Genomic DNA, 16,315 nt, shown 5'->3' on the forward strand with positions numbered 1-16,315 from the left:
AAGAAGTCATACTACAAATTATCACATTTTACTTTTCTTAATAAGTGTGAATTTTTTTTTTTTACTTATATTATAAGACCGAGGGAGTACCAAATAGCACTAGAGCATAGAGGACAATTCAAGAAAGGGTCTTACCGAAATTGCTAGTGTCAAACACTATGATCGGGGTTTAAACCTCAATCCATCCATTTTGTGTGTGAATTTTCAATGACTTGTCATTTCGTCTATTAAAAAAAATAAAAAATTAATAGTGATTACTTCAATCCATTATAAATGATAGTAATTTAGTAAAAATATCATTCATTTTTATACTTTTCTTAATTTATGTGAAATGGTCAAATGAATCACTCGTTATTTTAAGACGCGGGAAGTATATTATTTAACAAAAGTGTCAATGAAATAAATTATTGTTTTTCTAAATTTATATTACTCGTGAATAATAATAGTGGATATTATATATTTTTTACAAAATAAAAAGTAAACAATTAATATAATTCTTATATATTTTATTACTCATAAAATACAAAATCAACAGATAATTCTTTGATTCATAAAAATTATAGCCAATTTTTATTTTTGAAAATAATAAATGTCAGTAGTTAGTTGTTAGTTTTATTAGAAAGAGAATTGACCTACCTCTTATCATTCCAATCCATATATATAATTCCTCCCACAAACCACCTTAAGTATTAAATTATTTCAAGTTGTGAATGTAAGATGCTCCCTATAAATGCAAACATTTCCATATAAAAATATCAACATCTCAACCAAGTTTCTTCTCATCTTGCAAAAACTCTCTTTCTATATATCGATCCATCTTTCTTTATTAGTTACCTTATTGGAAATGGCTTCACTACCCAATTTGGAAACTCCTCTAGAAAGTTTGAGAATTTCAACTGTAGTTCCAGCAACACCAAGAGGTGAAGAAAATGGTGAATATAACCTAAACAACATAGACTTGTTAATGAAACTCCACTATATTCGATCCATTTATTTATTCGATTCTAAAGCGGTTCAAGACCTTTCAATATCCGATTTAAAAACACCGATGTTTCCGTTACTCGATTTGTACTCACATGTTTCCGGTCGAGTTAGATTAGCTGAATCTGGAAGACCTTTTATTAAAATCAATGACGCGGGTGTGCGCGTCGCGGAGGCCTATTGTGATAAAACACTTCATGAATGGTTGGATGAAAATGAGTTCTCTATTGATGGACTTGTTCATGATCATGTGCTTGGTCCTGATGTTGCTTTCTCTCCTTTGGTTTTTATCAAGGTATGTACAATGATGAGTGAACGAACCATATATAATACCTACTTTTATTTCCATATTAATTCATATTATTATTAGTCATATTGTTGAGAAATTGAGATTTTATATTGCCGTTCTTCCTTAAAAAACGCCGATAATTCAAAGTTCGATAGAGAAGCTAGAATGATGTAGAGAAAGGATTATCTTAAGTGGAAAAAAAAAACACTTGAGGAATTAAATAAATATAGAAAAAATAATTTTTTTTTAAAGGCCAAAAAGATACACTCTAAGATAAAACTTTATCGAGAAACACTCCGCCTCATTAACAACTTATCAAAAAAAATTTAATGGGATAAAATTTTAATGAAAGACCTCATGCTAGAGACTAGTAGTAATTAATCATTACCGTTAATTGATATTAAAATTAATGGTCAAGATTTAGAGTAACTCCTTAGACTTACTATTGGAGCCAACGGATCTTTTCTCTATAAATGTTTTTGTGTGTGTGTAAGAGATGCCCCACTAGTAAAAAATTATTGAATTTGGCAAGCTAGGTTATAAGTAAAGAGAAATGCTAACACGTATTTTTGACACATATGTAAAACAAAAATGATAAATAATTTTTGGTTGGAAAATGAATGCATTTTGGTTGTAGAATATTATTCTCGTCAGATTTAAACCTAATTAAAATAATAATTTTGATGCGAGGATTTTATTCTTGAATCTTTAGTATTCGTCAATTCCTTTGAGTTTCATTCTTGAATCTTCAAAAAAAATTGGTTTACAATGTTGCCAATAAGGATCGAACTAGGGGTGTACATGAGTCGGATTGTGTTGGGTTTGGCCAAAACAAAAACCCGAACCACATGAGGTACTCCGGATCGGGTCAAGCAAAATAACCACCCACTTTAGCATTGGTCCGGATTGGATAAACCCACTTATTTTCGGGTTGGGTTGGGTGGGTAGTGGGTTTATCCAAATTATTATTATTTTTGTTTTTTAATATTAAATGACTAAATGATGAAACATTATATTTTTTGATAAAAATAACCCAACCTTTTTATTTTCTTAAAAAAATAGTGTAACTTATTTTCACTATTCTTTAGCATATAAAATCGTAATATCATCATTTTTTTCCGAAAAAAAAAAAGAAGCATATTTTCACTATTTTCAAAGTGTTCTTATAGCCTTATGGTCTTGGATTCGATCCCCACGATGAACGTCAAATGTTCTTGTTTGTGTTGTTTTAGGGAATATGTGTATTTGATGAATAGAAAATGTATTTCTTCCTGATGTTTATGATGCCTTATATATAGGCATGTCATCAGAATAAATCATTTTTAGCATCGCTATTTTTAAATGATGAAAGGAAGACAAATAGCGAAGACCCGAAGAAGATGAATAGAGAATGCGTTAAGATTGTGAAGTACGGAAGAGTAATGTGTTTGTGGTTTGAAATATACACACATACAACTTGTTTTGGAAATTAGAGTATTGAACCTTGAACTTTTCTCTTTTAATGATCAAACAACAAAAGTAAAACCTTTCGTATCTATATGAAAAATATTATTAAAAAAAAATCATAGCAATATCGTACCAGTAGGCATGGCAGAAAAACTCAAACCCGATAGACCCACCCGAACTCAAACCCAAGTCAACGGGCGAAACTCGAGTTGACTGAGTTTGAGTTTGGGTTTGGGTGACATCCGATAATATGGGTGTGGGTTTGGTATCAGTCAAACCCACACCCGAAACCCATACACCCACCCGAAATATGTTAAATTACCTAATTACCCCCTTAATTTTAGTTGTAATATAATTTCTTGAAAGTCTATGTTGTAATTTTTTGAAAGTCTATGTTTGAATTTCCTTGGAATACCTTATTTTTAGTTGTAATTTAATTCAAAGTCTATGTTGTAATTTAATTTCTTAAATTTGCAAATTATTTTCAAATGCGCTGCGGGTTTGGGTTTGGGTGGAAAAAACCCGAACCCAATGGGTGTGGGCGTGGGTGTTGTTTTGCCACCCGAACAACCTTTGCGTTTGGGTTTGGGTGATGATTCCGGGTGTGGGTTTGGTAAGTATCAAACCCGCACCCACGGGCGTCCGTTGTCATCCCTACGTACCAGTGGGTTTGTTGGGTATAGGTCTGGTTTTGTCCGAAATCCGGTTTTCTATGGATTTTTCATTTTGAAATTCATACTCACCCAATGACCCGAACCAACCCACTTTTTTGGGTTGAACTGGGTGAATTATGTATGGTCGATTGGATTTGCCCAACTCATATACACCCCTAAATTGAATCTAGGACATCACGCATACTACCTAAATCTTTCACTACTAGACCAAACCTAATCTTCAAATTTTAAAAATAATGTTTTTCACATAAAATTTTACTTTTGTTTCTTTACTACTATTTGCTTAATAAGTACCCAAAAAAAATTGTGCCCAAAAGAGAAATCCAAGACACTTATTAGCATAACCGATAAATAAAAGCACTGAAGAACACTTTTTGGTTAGCTTTCATACAATTTGTCAACTAGAGCTCATTGATGTTCAAATTATTATTTTTCTTTATATGTTGTTGTTCAAATAATTACTTCATTATTGTTTTTTTAAATGATATAATTCCATTATTAGTGAACGGCAAAATCTTTTGAACGAATCAACATAGAAAATTCAAAAAGACACCATACATAAATGTGTCTTAATTGTAAACTGAGTTTGGGCCCTAAACATGCACAAAATGTAGTTGTGTGTTTATTTTCAGTCGACAGAGTTTAAAAAATAATACTCCCTCCGATTACTATTATAAATAAAAATAACTAAATTTTTAGATTTATTGAAAAAATAATATATGTGGTGTATAATGTAAATCAAATATATCAACTTTTCAATAAATTTAAAAGTAATTTTTTGCTTATAGTAATAATCGAAGAGAGTTTTTTTTTTTTTTTGAGTTCTAAATATAATGCATAAATGGGTAAAAAAAATATTGTTTCAAACCTTTTTTTTTTGGTAGTATGTTTCAAACTTTTAATCAAATATGTTAATGTTTTTTTTGACCAAAATATGTTAACTTTTAGTAATAGTTTATTCGTCTTTTATATTTAAGACATAATATAGTACTATTTTCCATCTTAAATGAGCTTCTTCTTTTCTTTTTTTTAAACGCCAACAAGTAGCCTATAACTACAATTACATCTTTAAAATAAAGTAACAATTTTATGTTGAGACTTCGACTCCAACATATTGTAATTTTTTTTTTTTGGTACAAACCAACATATTGTAATTTTATACCAACTTATATATACTCACAGAGACATACCAAATAAAATATTTACGAAAGAGAAATTGCACAATAAATGGCAAAAACAAACAAGATAATGTCGAGCCCCTCTACATAAATGTTAGTGCATAATTGGGAGGAAAAGCCATATCCTCACTTTCAAAACTGCCCCCTAACCTGGTAATGAATGTATTAATTTATATGTACCCACGTCCAAACACGTGTCATAATTATTTAAGTTTTCTTTTCTTTTTTTTACACAATAATTATTTAAGTTTTGTTTTTAATTAGGTTGGTTTCAAAGATATACGTTGTCATTAGCTTTAAGAAAATGTTAACGTTTGTCCTAAGGCACTTGTTAACATGACTCATATTTATTATGTTCGTCTTTAGTATCAATTCTAACATGCACAAGTGATGAATATGGTGTATGGTGCACCAAGTTAATGATATCATTATAACGAATACGAATTTTACAAAATTCACCGATAGATTGATAGTTTATATTATATAGATCATTCATGTCAAATTTTTTAAAAATTGAAAATCATATGATATGTCATTGAGATCCATCAAAGTTGTATGATCTATATGATACAAACTTTCAATCCAACTGTAGATTTTGTAAAATTTGTATTCGTTATAATTGTATTATTCGTGATGCACTTGTTCATATTACTCAAAGCATGATCTTTAGTACTTTTACTCTTAACTCAACCTTATATTTCAATTTCAATTTGTATATTTGTTTTGAGGAAAAAATTTCAGTTTAGTAGTAAGATTTACACATTTTTAAATATAAAAATGTGTGAAATTTCAAATTCAAACTTGAAAAACTACATATTAATGTATATGCTTTTTCTTACAGTTCCAAAGTTTCAAATGTGGAGGACTCTCAATAGGATTAAGTTGGGCTCACATACTTGGAGATGCTATTTCAGCTTTTAACTTCATCACCAAATGGAGTCAAACACTAGCTGGTCAATCTCCACCAAAATCACTTCACAAGCCAAATTTAACCAAACCTAAGTTCCTATCAAATTATATTTCTGATAATCCAATTTCCATTAAAAAAGCAACTGTTGTTGATGAATATTGGCTTGCTGCTAATGAAAGTTATGTTGCTACACACACTTTTCACATCACTTCCAAACAACTTCAAAATTTGATAACATCATACACATCTAAAAACTCCAATACCAATGGTAAAACCAAGTATTTTGAAATTATTTCAGCTATGATATGGAAATATATAGCACAAATAAGAGGAGATTTTGGACCAAAGATTGTAACAATATGTACTACAAATATCTCGAAACGTGTCGAAAATGAATTCCCTACGAATGGCGTGATATTGAGAAAAATTGAAACAAATTTGCCACCTCAAGAATCTCATATTTCAGAATTAGTTAAGTTGATTGCTGAGGAAAAAATGAATGAGGATGATGCAATAGGAAAATTATTGGAAGAAAGTGAAGGAAAAGAAGATTTTATAGTTTATGGAGCAAAGTTAACATTTGTAGACTTAGAAGAAGCTGATTTGTATGAGGTAAAGCTTAATGGAAAGAAACCAATTATGGCAAATTGTGATTTTCGTGGTGTTGGTGATCAAGGAGTTGTTTTGGTTCTTCCAGGACTAGAGGATGATGGTGGTAACAATGGAAGAATGATAACAGTTTCATTGCTAGGGAAAGAACTTGACCAGCTGAAATATAAGCTTGAAAGAGAATGGGGTATAAATAATTGTTCAAGTCGTGGATTTTGATGTTCATGTGAGCATAGTTCAATTGGTAGAGACATCATATTATATATGCAAGGACAGGGTTCGAATCTGGATTTTGTAGTCATTTACCGTGAATTTCTAATCACTAGGCTATTTGACAAAAAGTCTTAGATTTTGATTTTATGAACTATTATAATTGGTATAATTGTGTTGTGTGAGTGGATTTTCATTCTTTTGTTTTGTGTTTGTTTGATGTTTTCGTATGTTGTTATGAACTATTAATTGGTATAATTGTGATGTTTTCTATATGATTAATAGTCCTATAAATTTCATATTGTGTAACTGAACAGTCCTATATATTATTTGTTCATGGGCTTTAGCAAATTGACCGATATGAAACTTCTTCAGCTCAATACCTCTTGAACATGATCTCTAATCTGCTAGGGTTGGTAAAACTAGTTTAATGATATCAAAATTGGAGACATCATTTGGCCACCAATACCTAATTTAGAGCCAAAGCAGTCGCTTATATGCTTGAAAAAGCAACAGAAAGCTCTTGATGCAAGAGTATGAGGTATGACAGCCTCAACCAATACCCTCGGCCTACTACGATCTCATGTCCTTCAAGGTAAAGTCAAGTTTCACCGGGTGAAGCTCCACCACCTCCTCACTCATTTACAGGATGCCCTTAAGCCATCACAAAAATAAAATTCACTTGGAAATCTACAGTTTAAGTCAATTTGAGCAAGGAACCTCCTTTCTCCTTCTCATGATCACACTCAAAATTCCAACTCTATGATTTATGCATCAGTCAATTCATTTGAAGGGATTATTATTCAGAGGGAGGGAAGAGGAAAAGAGACTGACTTGTACAAACTTAGGTGATGCATCATGAACAAAGTGTACTAAGCTCACATAATAACAGGGATTAAAAGGAAGAAAATTAATACAGACAACTCCCAAAAAAATTAAAACAAACAAATACATCACTCAAACCAAAAACATGTGTGCACCATTTAAATCAATAGTGGTAACATGATAACGTATGGTGACTAATTTAAAATGGTCCGTGCTAATTGACACCTTTAGAAAAACATGATTTATATATAATAAAAAAAATATAACTTTTTTGGGAATAAAATGTTACTCCCTCCGTACCACAATATATGTCACTTAGGGTAAAAAATTTGTACCACAATATATGTCGCTTTATATTATCAATGAAGCATTTAATGCTATTTTTTCTATTATACCCTTAACTATTTATTACTCTTTCTTCTTTCAATTTTTTAATTTATTTTTTTCATACCATACATGAAGAACAATTTTGTAAATCAACTCATAATCTCTCTTTTCCATACAACATTAATTATCTTTCTTAATATGCGTAAAAGTGTCAAAACGACATATATTGCGGTACGGAGGGAGTAATAATCTATAGTGTCTATTTTGTTGTGTTGTGTCTAATTACCCAAATCAGTTTAATAAAAGCGATTCTAAAGCATCGGCATGCAAAATACATTATTATTAAAAATAAAAATGGTAGAAAAGTTGACAAAATAGGATGGTAATGACAAAATAACCCATAAATATTTGATTTAACTTGTCCACGACTCTGTCATACATTCCTTTTATATTATAAATAATAATAATAATAAAGTATTCTTCAAGGATGTATTAAATACCCAATAACATTTAATAATAAACAAATTATAGGGATTTAAGAATCAAAAAACTACGCAGATTCAAAAGGAATCCCTCTGGGTCTGGGCCATTCAACTCAACTTGAAAATCTGTTGAATTGTAGGCAGGAATAGTTTCCATGGCAACAACTGTGGACTCTTCTGATAATATGATTTGTTCAGTTTGTTATGACCACACTAGTCATTCCATTATAGGGAACAAAAACAAAAGTTCAATAAAATCCTAACCAACATGAGTTCATCCTTCCAACACAGATGGAACATGTAGGAGCAAAATTACTGGGAAATTTTCCTTTCATCGTCCATAAATTTTGCAACAGGCTACCTGCAGATAAATCATTTGAAAGATTAGTGAGATATTTAAATGGATCTGAAGAACCAAGCAAAAATGTGATTAAGACCAGAAAAAGAGAGATTCCTCAATCGCTGAACAAACAGATCAAAAGAGTGTCAAGATATGGGAATCAAACTTTAAAAGCAGGTAATTGTCTGGTGAAAGCAACTACTCAACTCCAAACTTATAGGTGTAGTGAGTATATCCCCTTGATCATTGCCTTCACCTTTTTGCATGATAACCAAAACATATCAATGACTATGACAGTATCATTTGCAATTAATCCTAGCATCATTTGTAATTAGTTATTATAGCTGACTTAACTTGATTCTAGCATGATATCATAATAATTTCAATTATAATTGAAATTACAATGATCACGCTAAAATCAAGTTAAGTCAACTATAATAATTAATTACAAATGATGCTAGCATTAATTGCAAATGATACTGTCATAGTCATTGACAGGTCATCATGCAAAGGTGAAGGCAATGATCAAGGGGATGTACTCACTACACCTATACACTGTAAAATATTTTCATTTTCTAAAATGTGTGTTCATTTTATACAATTGCCATAATTTTCTAAAATGTGTGTTCGTTTTAACATAGTACGAAGAAAATGTGAGACTATTGAAATGATCCATTGTGATGGAGAGAAAGATGAAATGCTAGTTAGAGATGATTCATTTTTTAAAAGGCTAACGTTTGATATCAACAATTTTGGTTCACGATATTATCCAGATGGCAATTGTATAAAACGTGTAACCACATTACACAGAATACCCTCCATGTTTTCCGTGAATGGCGCTAGTTAATATTTTGAAACTCTATTCATGAAGCTTTCGGGACAAAATTAGTCGGGATAAATAGCATTGCTGTTTTGAAAATAATGAAAACAATATTTTGGCATTTTCATTGTCTAAAAAATGCACACAATTGTTCACATCAAAAGTCTAGTGTCTTTTTTCTTTGCAAGTAAAAGTAACACAACTTTTAAGAAATGAAAATAGAAAACGTTTTCCCAAAGTATACGGGCCCTTAACTTTTGTAATCCTGCTATGATATTATGCTTAAAATATAAAGATTTCAAAAATGGAGAACATCTATCAACATTTTTTTTGTATCAAAATCTGAAGGTAAAGGCTATGATATTATGCTTAATGTAAGTAAAGGCTTATGCCTTTTTTTTTTTATTTTGAGCTAAAAGACAGCTGAATATATTAATTTGCAGTTCTTACCTGTACAGGACACAGAACAACAAAATGATCTTTCAGCTGCCCTGAAGAACTCGCTGGGGATCAAGCTGGCCACTACAGTAACTAGATGGAACAGCTGAGAGCTCTAGTCTTCCTTTCCATTCTTCTCCAGGTTTCAAAGTGATAGCCTTTTCAATATTAGCAGCCTCTACGCAAAGCATGTGCTTATACTCATCATCACCGAAATCAGCCATAGACTTTGCTTTCTTATCCCAAGGATTCCAGACCACTGGATAGAAAAATAACAAATATTAAAAAAAGTTTAGACCGACAGCCATATCAATTTGATAAATTAGAAGTTACAAACTAATTGTAATAAAAAGGTTTATCTAATAATTTATGTGTGTGTCAGATCTATAAGTTTCATACTTCTGATTGTCCCAAACAGTACTGCTTTTAAAAACCGATACGAGTATATTACAACCCAATCTCAAACATCCCCAATGAAGGCATTCAAAGGTATTCAAGTGAGACATGGAAAATGCCATTGCTAGCTAAAAACATAACTGCTGCAACGATAATCGCTTTCCTTGTATTGTTACTTGGTATATATCTTACCAAATATTAGACATAGAAATTGGAAGATGAACTTTTTCAGTTTTTTGCTATGATCTACCAGAAAATCTGACTTTCAACTCTACGGCTCTACCGCATTCGCTTTTTGTATATTTAACATCTATGAAAAACAAATTGATGAAGATAAGATAATACTGACCAGCATCAGGAAGGCCATCTTTACGCAAAACAAATGTCCTCTTCTTTTCATGATCAATAATTGCAATCTTTGTAGGAGTACTAAGATAAATCTTGTCAACCTATCATATCAAGAAAAAGAGAAGGATCAGTTTATACGCAAAAAAAAAAAAAAAAAAACTGAGACATAGCTACATCATCATTGCCTACACACATGTGAACAGAATGAGTCAAGTATTATGTGAAGGCATGTTTCATTCAGATATAGGTTGGGTACAATACAACCAATGCCCAGATATGAAGTGAGTGGCATGGTATCAGCCAGTGCAGACTGGTCAAGGCCTACTCCAATTACAGAAAAAGTATAGAATGAAGGGTAAAATTGTAAATTAAACATCACGAATAAAGGCAATAAAAAGCAGGGGAAAAGATAAAGCCAACAGTGGGGACAATGGGATGAAGAAGCAAATGTTATATTGTTTCTGCTGATGAAAAATGGCAACCAGTGCAGACCTTTGGCATGAATTCATCAATAGCAACATAAATTTTATCAACAATTAAAAAATGAAAAGCATTTTCAGGAACTATATGTTGTTTCAAGATTTTACATAACAAGCAGTTCTCACTCCTTTTTTTTTCAAAAAACTTTATTCAAATGTGTTATAAACTGATGTAAACAAAGGCAATAATATAGATGAACAAGAGAGAAACAATAGTCTATGTTATTTACCACTAGGATTAGGGTTACATTATACCGACACATAGTATCTATATATAGGTAAATATAATGGGCCAATTACATGGGCCAATGACCTATATGGACATCCACTAATAATATTCAAAACACTCCCCCTTGGATGTCCATCGAGGATATGCCTCATAAAAACCTTTAATAGAATTTTTTCCCACTGGGTTTTTTCTAGTAAAGGTTTTAATGAGGCATATCCTCAATGGATATCCAAGGGGGAGTGTTATGAATATTAATTATTAGTGGATGTCCATATATGTCATTGGTCCATGTAATTGGCCCATTATGTTTACCTATATATAGATACTATGTATCAGCATTATGTAACCCCTAATCCTAGTGGTGAATAACATAGACTATTGTTTCTCTCTTCTCTCACATCTTCATCTATATTATTGCTCTTGTTTAGATCGGTTTATAACAAAATGAAAATTAATGTTTAATTTATTTCAGCCAAATCAATTTTCTAAAACAAAACTGGGTCCTATGATACCAGCATCTTTGCTTCCTGAAACTGAATAGAAGGGAAAACTCAGACTTACTTCTGATTCAAAAGTTAAAGCATCCCCCTGTTCAGTAAAGCGTTCTCTGTTCTGCAAGTTGTCAAGATAATCCAGGGTCTCTAATCCCTCTACCCGAACTTCACTGAACACATGCAAATAAACTAGTTAGGTGCTCTATCTAAACAACTAATTTATAGAAATTAAGCTAGAAAAACAAGAAATATATGTGGATAGATAAAACCAAGAAATATATGTAGGTAGATACCACAGTTTTTAATTCCACCAACTGAGAGTTGGGAAATAAAACCAAACTTGAATATTTCAAAGAGTAGCAAACACAAGACGAAAAATTTAACTGAAGAAAGTAACAGTACATGCAAGCTAGAAATTTCATTCAACACAGCAGCATATTGTTTCAACATCAGCATACTACAAAAATTTGCATTTCCGCTACCAAAATCGATAAATCCACAGTTATTTTTATAAGCTCCAAGCCAACTTTCACATTTGACACAACCACACGTACAAATGCCAACATGAAGGAAAAGTACACATTTTTATAAATCAGATAACAAGTTAACACCAAATTACGAATCATGGTATATTTCGGCTCAGTTTGTACCCTACATGCCTCTTGAACTGGATCTCAACCAAAAGATACAACAACTAAACCTTAATAGTATGTTAATTTAATTATCAAATGAATGAAATGCCACTGATAAAAGTAGACTAACCATGGTTACAGAGTACAAACCAAAGAAGCTAAATGTAACAACAATGTTACAATTAAATCCAGTTAATACTTGTACCAAAAAAAAAAATCCAGCTAATACTAAACATGCATATTGAAATGTGAGACAAACATATTCAAGCATTTACCTTATGTCTGATACCGATAAATAAGTATGATAAGCAAATGTGAACGAAAATGGCTTCCCGTCACTGTTTGTGTTCCGAATCCGAGACGTCAACATCAAATCTCCCCCTGGTCCCAAAGCTACCCTCAGACGGTACTCAAAACTACATACAAAAAGAAATGCATGTAATATCAGAAATCAGAAACATAATATAGGTATACAAATTTTAAATATGAACGAAAATATTAATGTTAAATAAGGTAGTAAATACCTGTGATTCCAGATCTTCATGTCTTCGTCAGAGGGTTTAAGAATCAAATCAACAAAGGCTTTGCTCAAATTATTTGTTGGAAAAGGAGGAGGATCGTCTTCAATGGTCCAAATCCGATTTCTAGCAAATCCATGTGATTCCAGGGGTCCAAGGTTTGAAAACTGCAAACAGATAGAAAATTCGCTTCACCGTGTCATATGGAGTGTGATGGAGGATAAAGTTGATAACAACAAAAAGAAGTTTTGGAAGGCCATTTAGAAATTGTAATGATTTTCAGAAATAGATCAGATAATTTTCATTAATTATTTTAATTTCAGTTGGTTTCGTTGTTTCTTAGGATATCAATATAAAAGCAGATATAGTTTGATCAAGACAGCAGTGAAATCTAGAAGGAAATTCTTAAAAACCAAATTTTCATTATCGATTTTTTTATCATCAAGAGAGATCCTAAAGATTCAAAGCCAAGGTGTTACTTTAGTATAGTTGTATGTAAAGTTTGACGGTCTATTTTAAGCACGTTGTTGTTTGGGTCTTGAAGGTGGGTAGTTATTTGTGTCTATGTAATGTATGGGATTTTCTTCAATTTATTTGGTGATTTGGACTGTTAGTAACAGTCCAAATCACCAAATAAATTGAAGAAAATCCCATACATTAACCAATATTATTAAAGATCGTGAATATGATCATGGGATCGCACAAACCTGCGATCAAAGAACCTCGAGTTGTGTGGTACAGATGGGATCAAAAGCTGTGGAATCACAAAAAATCGCAGGGATCGCAGTAGATCACAAGTTGGGATCAAAAGCTGTGGGATCACAAAAAATCGCAGGGACTGCCAGCAACTGTGTGGCCTCCTCTCTCTTCATTTGTTTGTCACTTCCATGAGGATGAAGATGACTAGATTAGATAATTTCCTAGAAATCAAGAATTGTTGTTTCTAGATTGGAATCATTAACTTAGTTTTTTGAGTTATTTATGAACTTAATGTTGTGATTTGGAGGTTATTTTCTTTATCCATGATAACTTGTACGCAAATATGTATAAAATTCTATATATATAATATATTCTATATTCTATATATAAGTATATTTTTCCCTATTAGTAGGATCTTACCATCCATGCTTCGATCCTCGAGCCCCTCCCGATTATGTAGACTCTCAATTAAGAGAATGGATCCTCTCAATTGTAAAAAACAATTGAGAGAATAATGTGAAATCTAGATTCTAGACCATTTAAATTGTAAAAAGAGGATAGAATTGGAATTTTTTAAAAAAGGAGAGGGTCCATTCTCCTCAATTAACATTGTTGTTAACCAATCGTAGTGCAGGCTAGTTATCTAACTTGGACCCTAATATGTTGACCACTCTTACGGAACATATAAAATTTAAAGTCATGGGAGCTTAAGTTTTATGAGTTTGTGAACGATTCACACTTTCACCTCTCATCTCTATGTAAAACAGAAACAGTTAAGAAGAATTGTCAAAATAAAAAGAAATAGTAAAGTACATACTTGTGGAAAGCATATTGGAATCCCTCCGCGAATGGCCTTAGGAGGCTTAAATATAGACTGCACAAGGAACAAGATTTTTTTTCCTCGTTAAGTTGCGCGTGAAACAACATAATAATAAAACCATAGTCACACACACAAAGAAAAACTATATCAAAAACCATATCAAATTATTTACCCCTAATCACCATTGAAGCAAACAATAATATCAGAAATTCATACATTTACATTATTTTAAAAGAAAGATAGAAACTCGTGCATTTTGAAGCCAATTTCGATTCATTCAGGCTCACCAGTCGGTGAGATAAAGTTCATATTAAATTTCTTTAAAAGCAAATCAATATCTCAAACTACCTAAAGATCCTATCATTATTAGAGGTCAATTCACTTCTAATGATCACTCACTATAATTTACCATTCACTTAGCAAAACCCAACTTTGCAAACTAGTTGAGATCTAAAGCATAGTACTACATTACAATCTACAACTTCAATTACAACTACAACATAAAGGTTTTTAACAACCACAGCAACTTCGCAACGGCAATTGCATCAACAACCACAATTTAGAACTATGATCTAAAGCCATCAACAATAAACTCGGTAACTAAATTAATGAACAAACACTAAAAAAATAAAACAGAAACAAATCACAAACCTTACTACTGAGAAAAAGCAATTCCTCAGCATGATCATTCTTCCAAGAAGTCACGTGACCACCATACAGGTAAACCTACAGATCGCAACAGAAAACAAAGAAACAAACCAAATGCATCAGAAATCAAAATCAACCATCAACATAATCAATTAAAATCAGTGCATGAATTAGATCAAACCTAATCCAATAATTAATCACGATTAATTAAGCAAAAATGAAAAAAAAAAAAGAGATCTAAATCGAAGTATACTAAACCAGATCGGAATCTAAAAAACAAAAACAGTGATAAAATTCAAATCTATGTTGAAAAAATCGAAATCTAAACCGATGAAAATAAATCGAGATACGAATTGCATAGATCAATGAAAAAAATAACGGTTACAGTTACGGTTGCGATTACCTCAGCGGAAGAACCACGAGACTCGCGAAGAAGAATCTTATCGAGACCATTGATACCTTTGGATAAGGTGAAGGAAGGAGAAGAAGAAGAAACGGTTTTATCTTTTTCGTTATTCATAATAGTGTAGTTGAATGAAATGAAATAGCTATAAAACTATTATAATTTATTTATAGGACTCGTTGGTGCTGTAGATTATGGATTAAGGATGAAATTAGTGATTATGATGATGGTAATTAAACGTAATTAATACGCTATTAGTTTCTGTATGTATTGTTTGTTGTGTTTTCTGTATGTATTGTTGATTGGAATATTCTGAAGGAAGTTTACAGTGGCGTATCAATTTGGTGTGATTTCTCGGACAATCTTCTTAGGATCCTTTCTTTCTGCAACTGCTACGGTACCTTTAACTTTTTGTTTTTGTTTTATTTTTTTGTAAGAAAGTGTTGAGAATAGGGTTTTTTTTTTTTTACGCAATGTTGAGAATAAGGTCTTAATGAGGAAGCTTCCATAAAAGAATAAATTAAAAGAATGTGTGCTTTTGCTTTTCTTTTTTTTTTTATTTAATTTATTTTATTTTATTTAGACTTAATATGTAAAAAATCTCAGCACATACGTTTTTTTATTTTGTCATTGCACTTTTATTTTATTTTAAAAATAGTCTCTACTCTCTAGGTCCATTTTTTTAATTGACATGTCATAATTTTTTACATGTGGCACTGATGACTGGACTTAAATAATATTGACTCATAAAAAAATACCATGAAAAGACGAAAATTGCCCTTAATAATAATAACTATTGGAATTGATTAAATGCACTTTTGCCCTTTGTTTGTTCTCATAGTAATTAAGGGCAATTTCATCTTTCCACGTTGTTTTTATATGAGCCGGAATTCTTTAAACTCAGTCATCAATGCCACATGTGAAAAACTATGACACATCAACTAAAAAATGGGCTCAGGAACTATTTTAAAATAAAATGAAATTGCAGTGGCAAAATAAAAGGTTAAAATATATGGATTAAAACTCATAAGTGTAGGAACATTTTGCATTTTTTTTAAGTGTCTCGGTGCCTTGTTAGAAATCAGTTATATACCGTAGCCAAAAAAAATAAATTATACTC

At 31.5% G+C, this 16,315-nt stretch overlaps 2 protein-coding genes across 2 annotated transcripts; one reads left to right on the forward strand and one right to left on the reverse strand.

Moving 5' to 3' along the window:
• The first annotated feature begins 644 nt into the window (after positions 1–644).
• LOC123887226 (protein ECERIFERUM 2-like) lies at positions 645–6,570 on the forward strand. Its single transcript, XM_045936506.1, has 2 exons — positions 645–1,276; positions 5,410–6,570. Exons 1-2 carry the CDS (start codon positions 731–733, stop codon positions 6,304–6,306), a joined length of 1,443 nt encoding a protein of 480 aa, XP_045792462.1. The 5' UTR covers positions 645–730; the 3' UTR covers positions 6,307–6,570.
• A 1,259-nt stretch (positions 6,571–7,829) lies between these two features.
• LOC123884441 (putative glucose-6-phosphate 1-epimerase) lies at positions 7,830–15,682 on the reverse strand. The gene is made up of 9 exons (XM_045933538.1): positions 15,196–15,682; positions 14,796–14,870; positions 14,142–14,198; positions 12,632–12,792; positions 12,383–12,523; positions 11,543–11,645; positions 10,275–10,374; positions 9,542–9,788; positions 7,830–8,292 (listed from the first exon to the last, which is right to left on the reverse strand). The coding sequence occupies exons 1-8, from the start codon at positions 15,310–15,312 to the stop codon at positions 9,574–9,576; spliced, it is 969 nt and encodes a 322-aa protein (XP_045789494.1). The 5' UTR covers positions 15,313–15,682; the 3' UTR covers positions 7,830–8,292; positions 9,542–9,573.
• Positions 15,683–16,315: the final 633 nt, after the last annotated feature.

This window comes from Trifolium pratense, linkage group LG5 (genome assembly GCF_020283565.1).
Source record: "Trifolium pratense cultivar HEN17-A07 linkage group LG5, ARS_RC_1.1, whole genome shotgun sequence".
Lineage (NCBI taxonomy): Eukaryota > Viridiplantae > Streptophyta > Magnoliopsida > Fabales > Fabaceae > Trifolium > Trifolium pratense.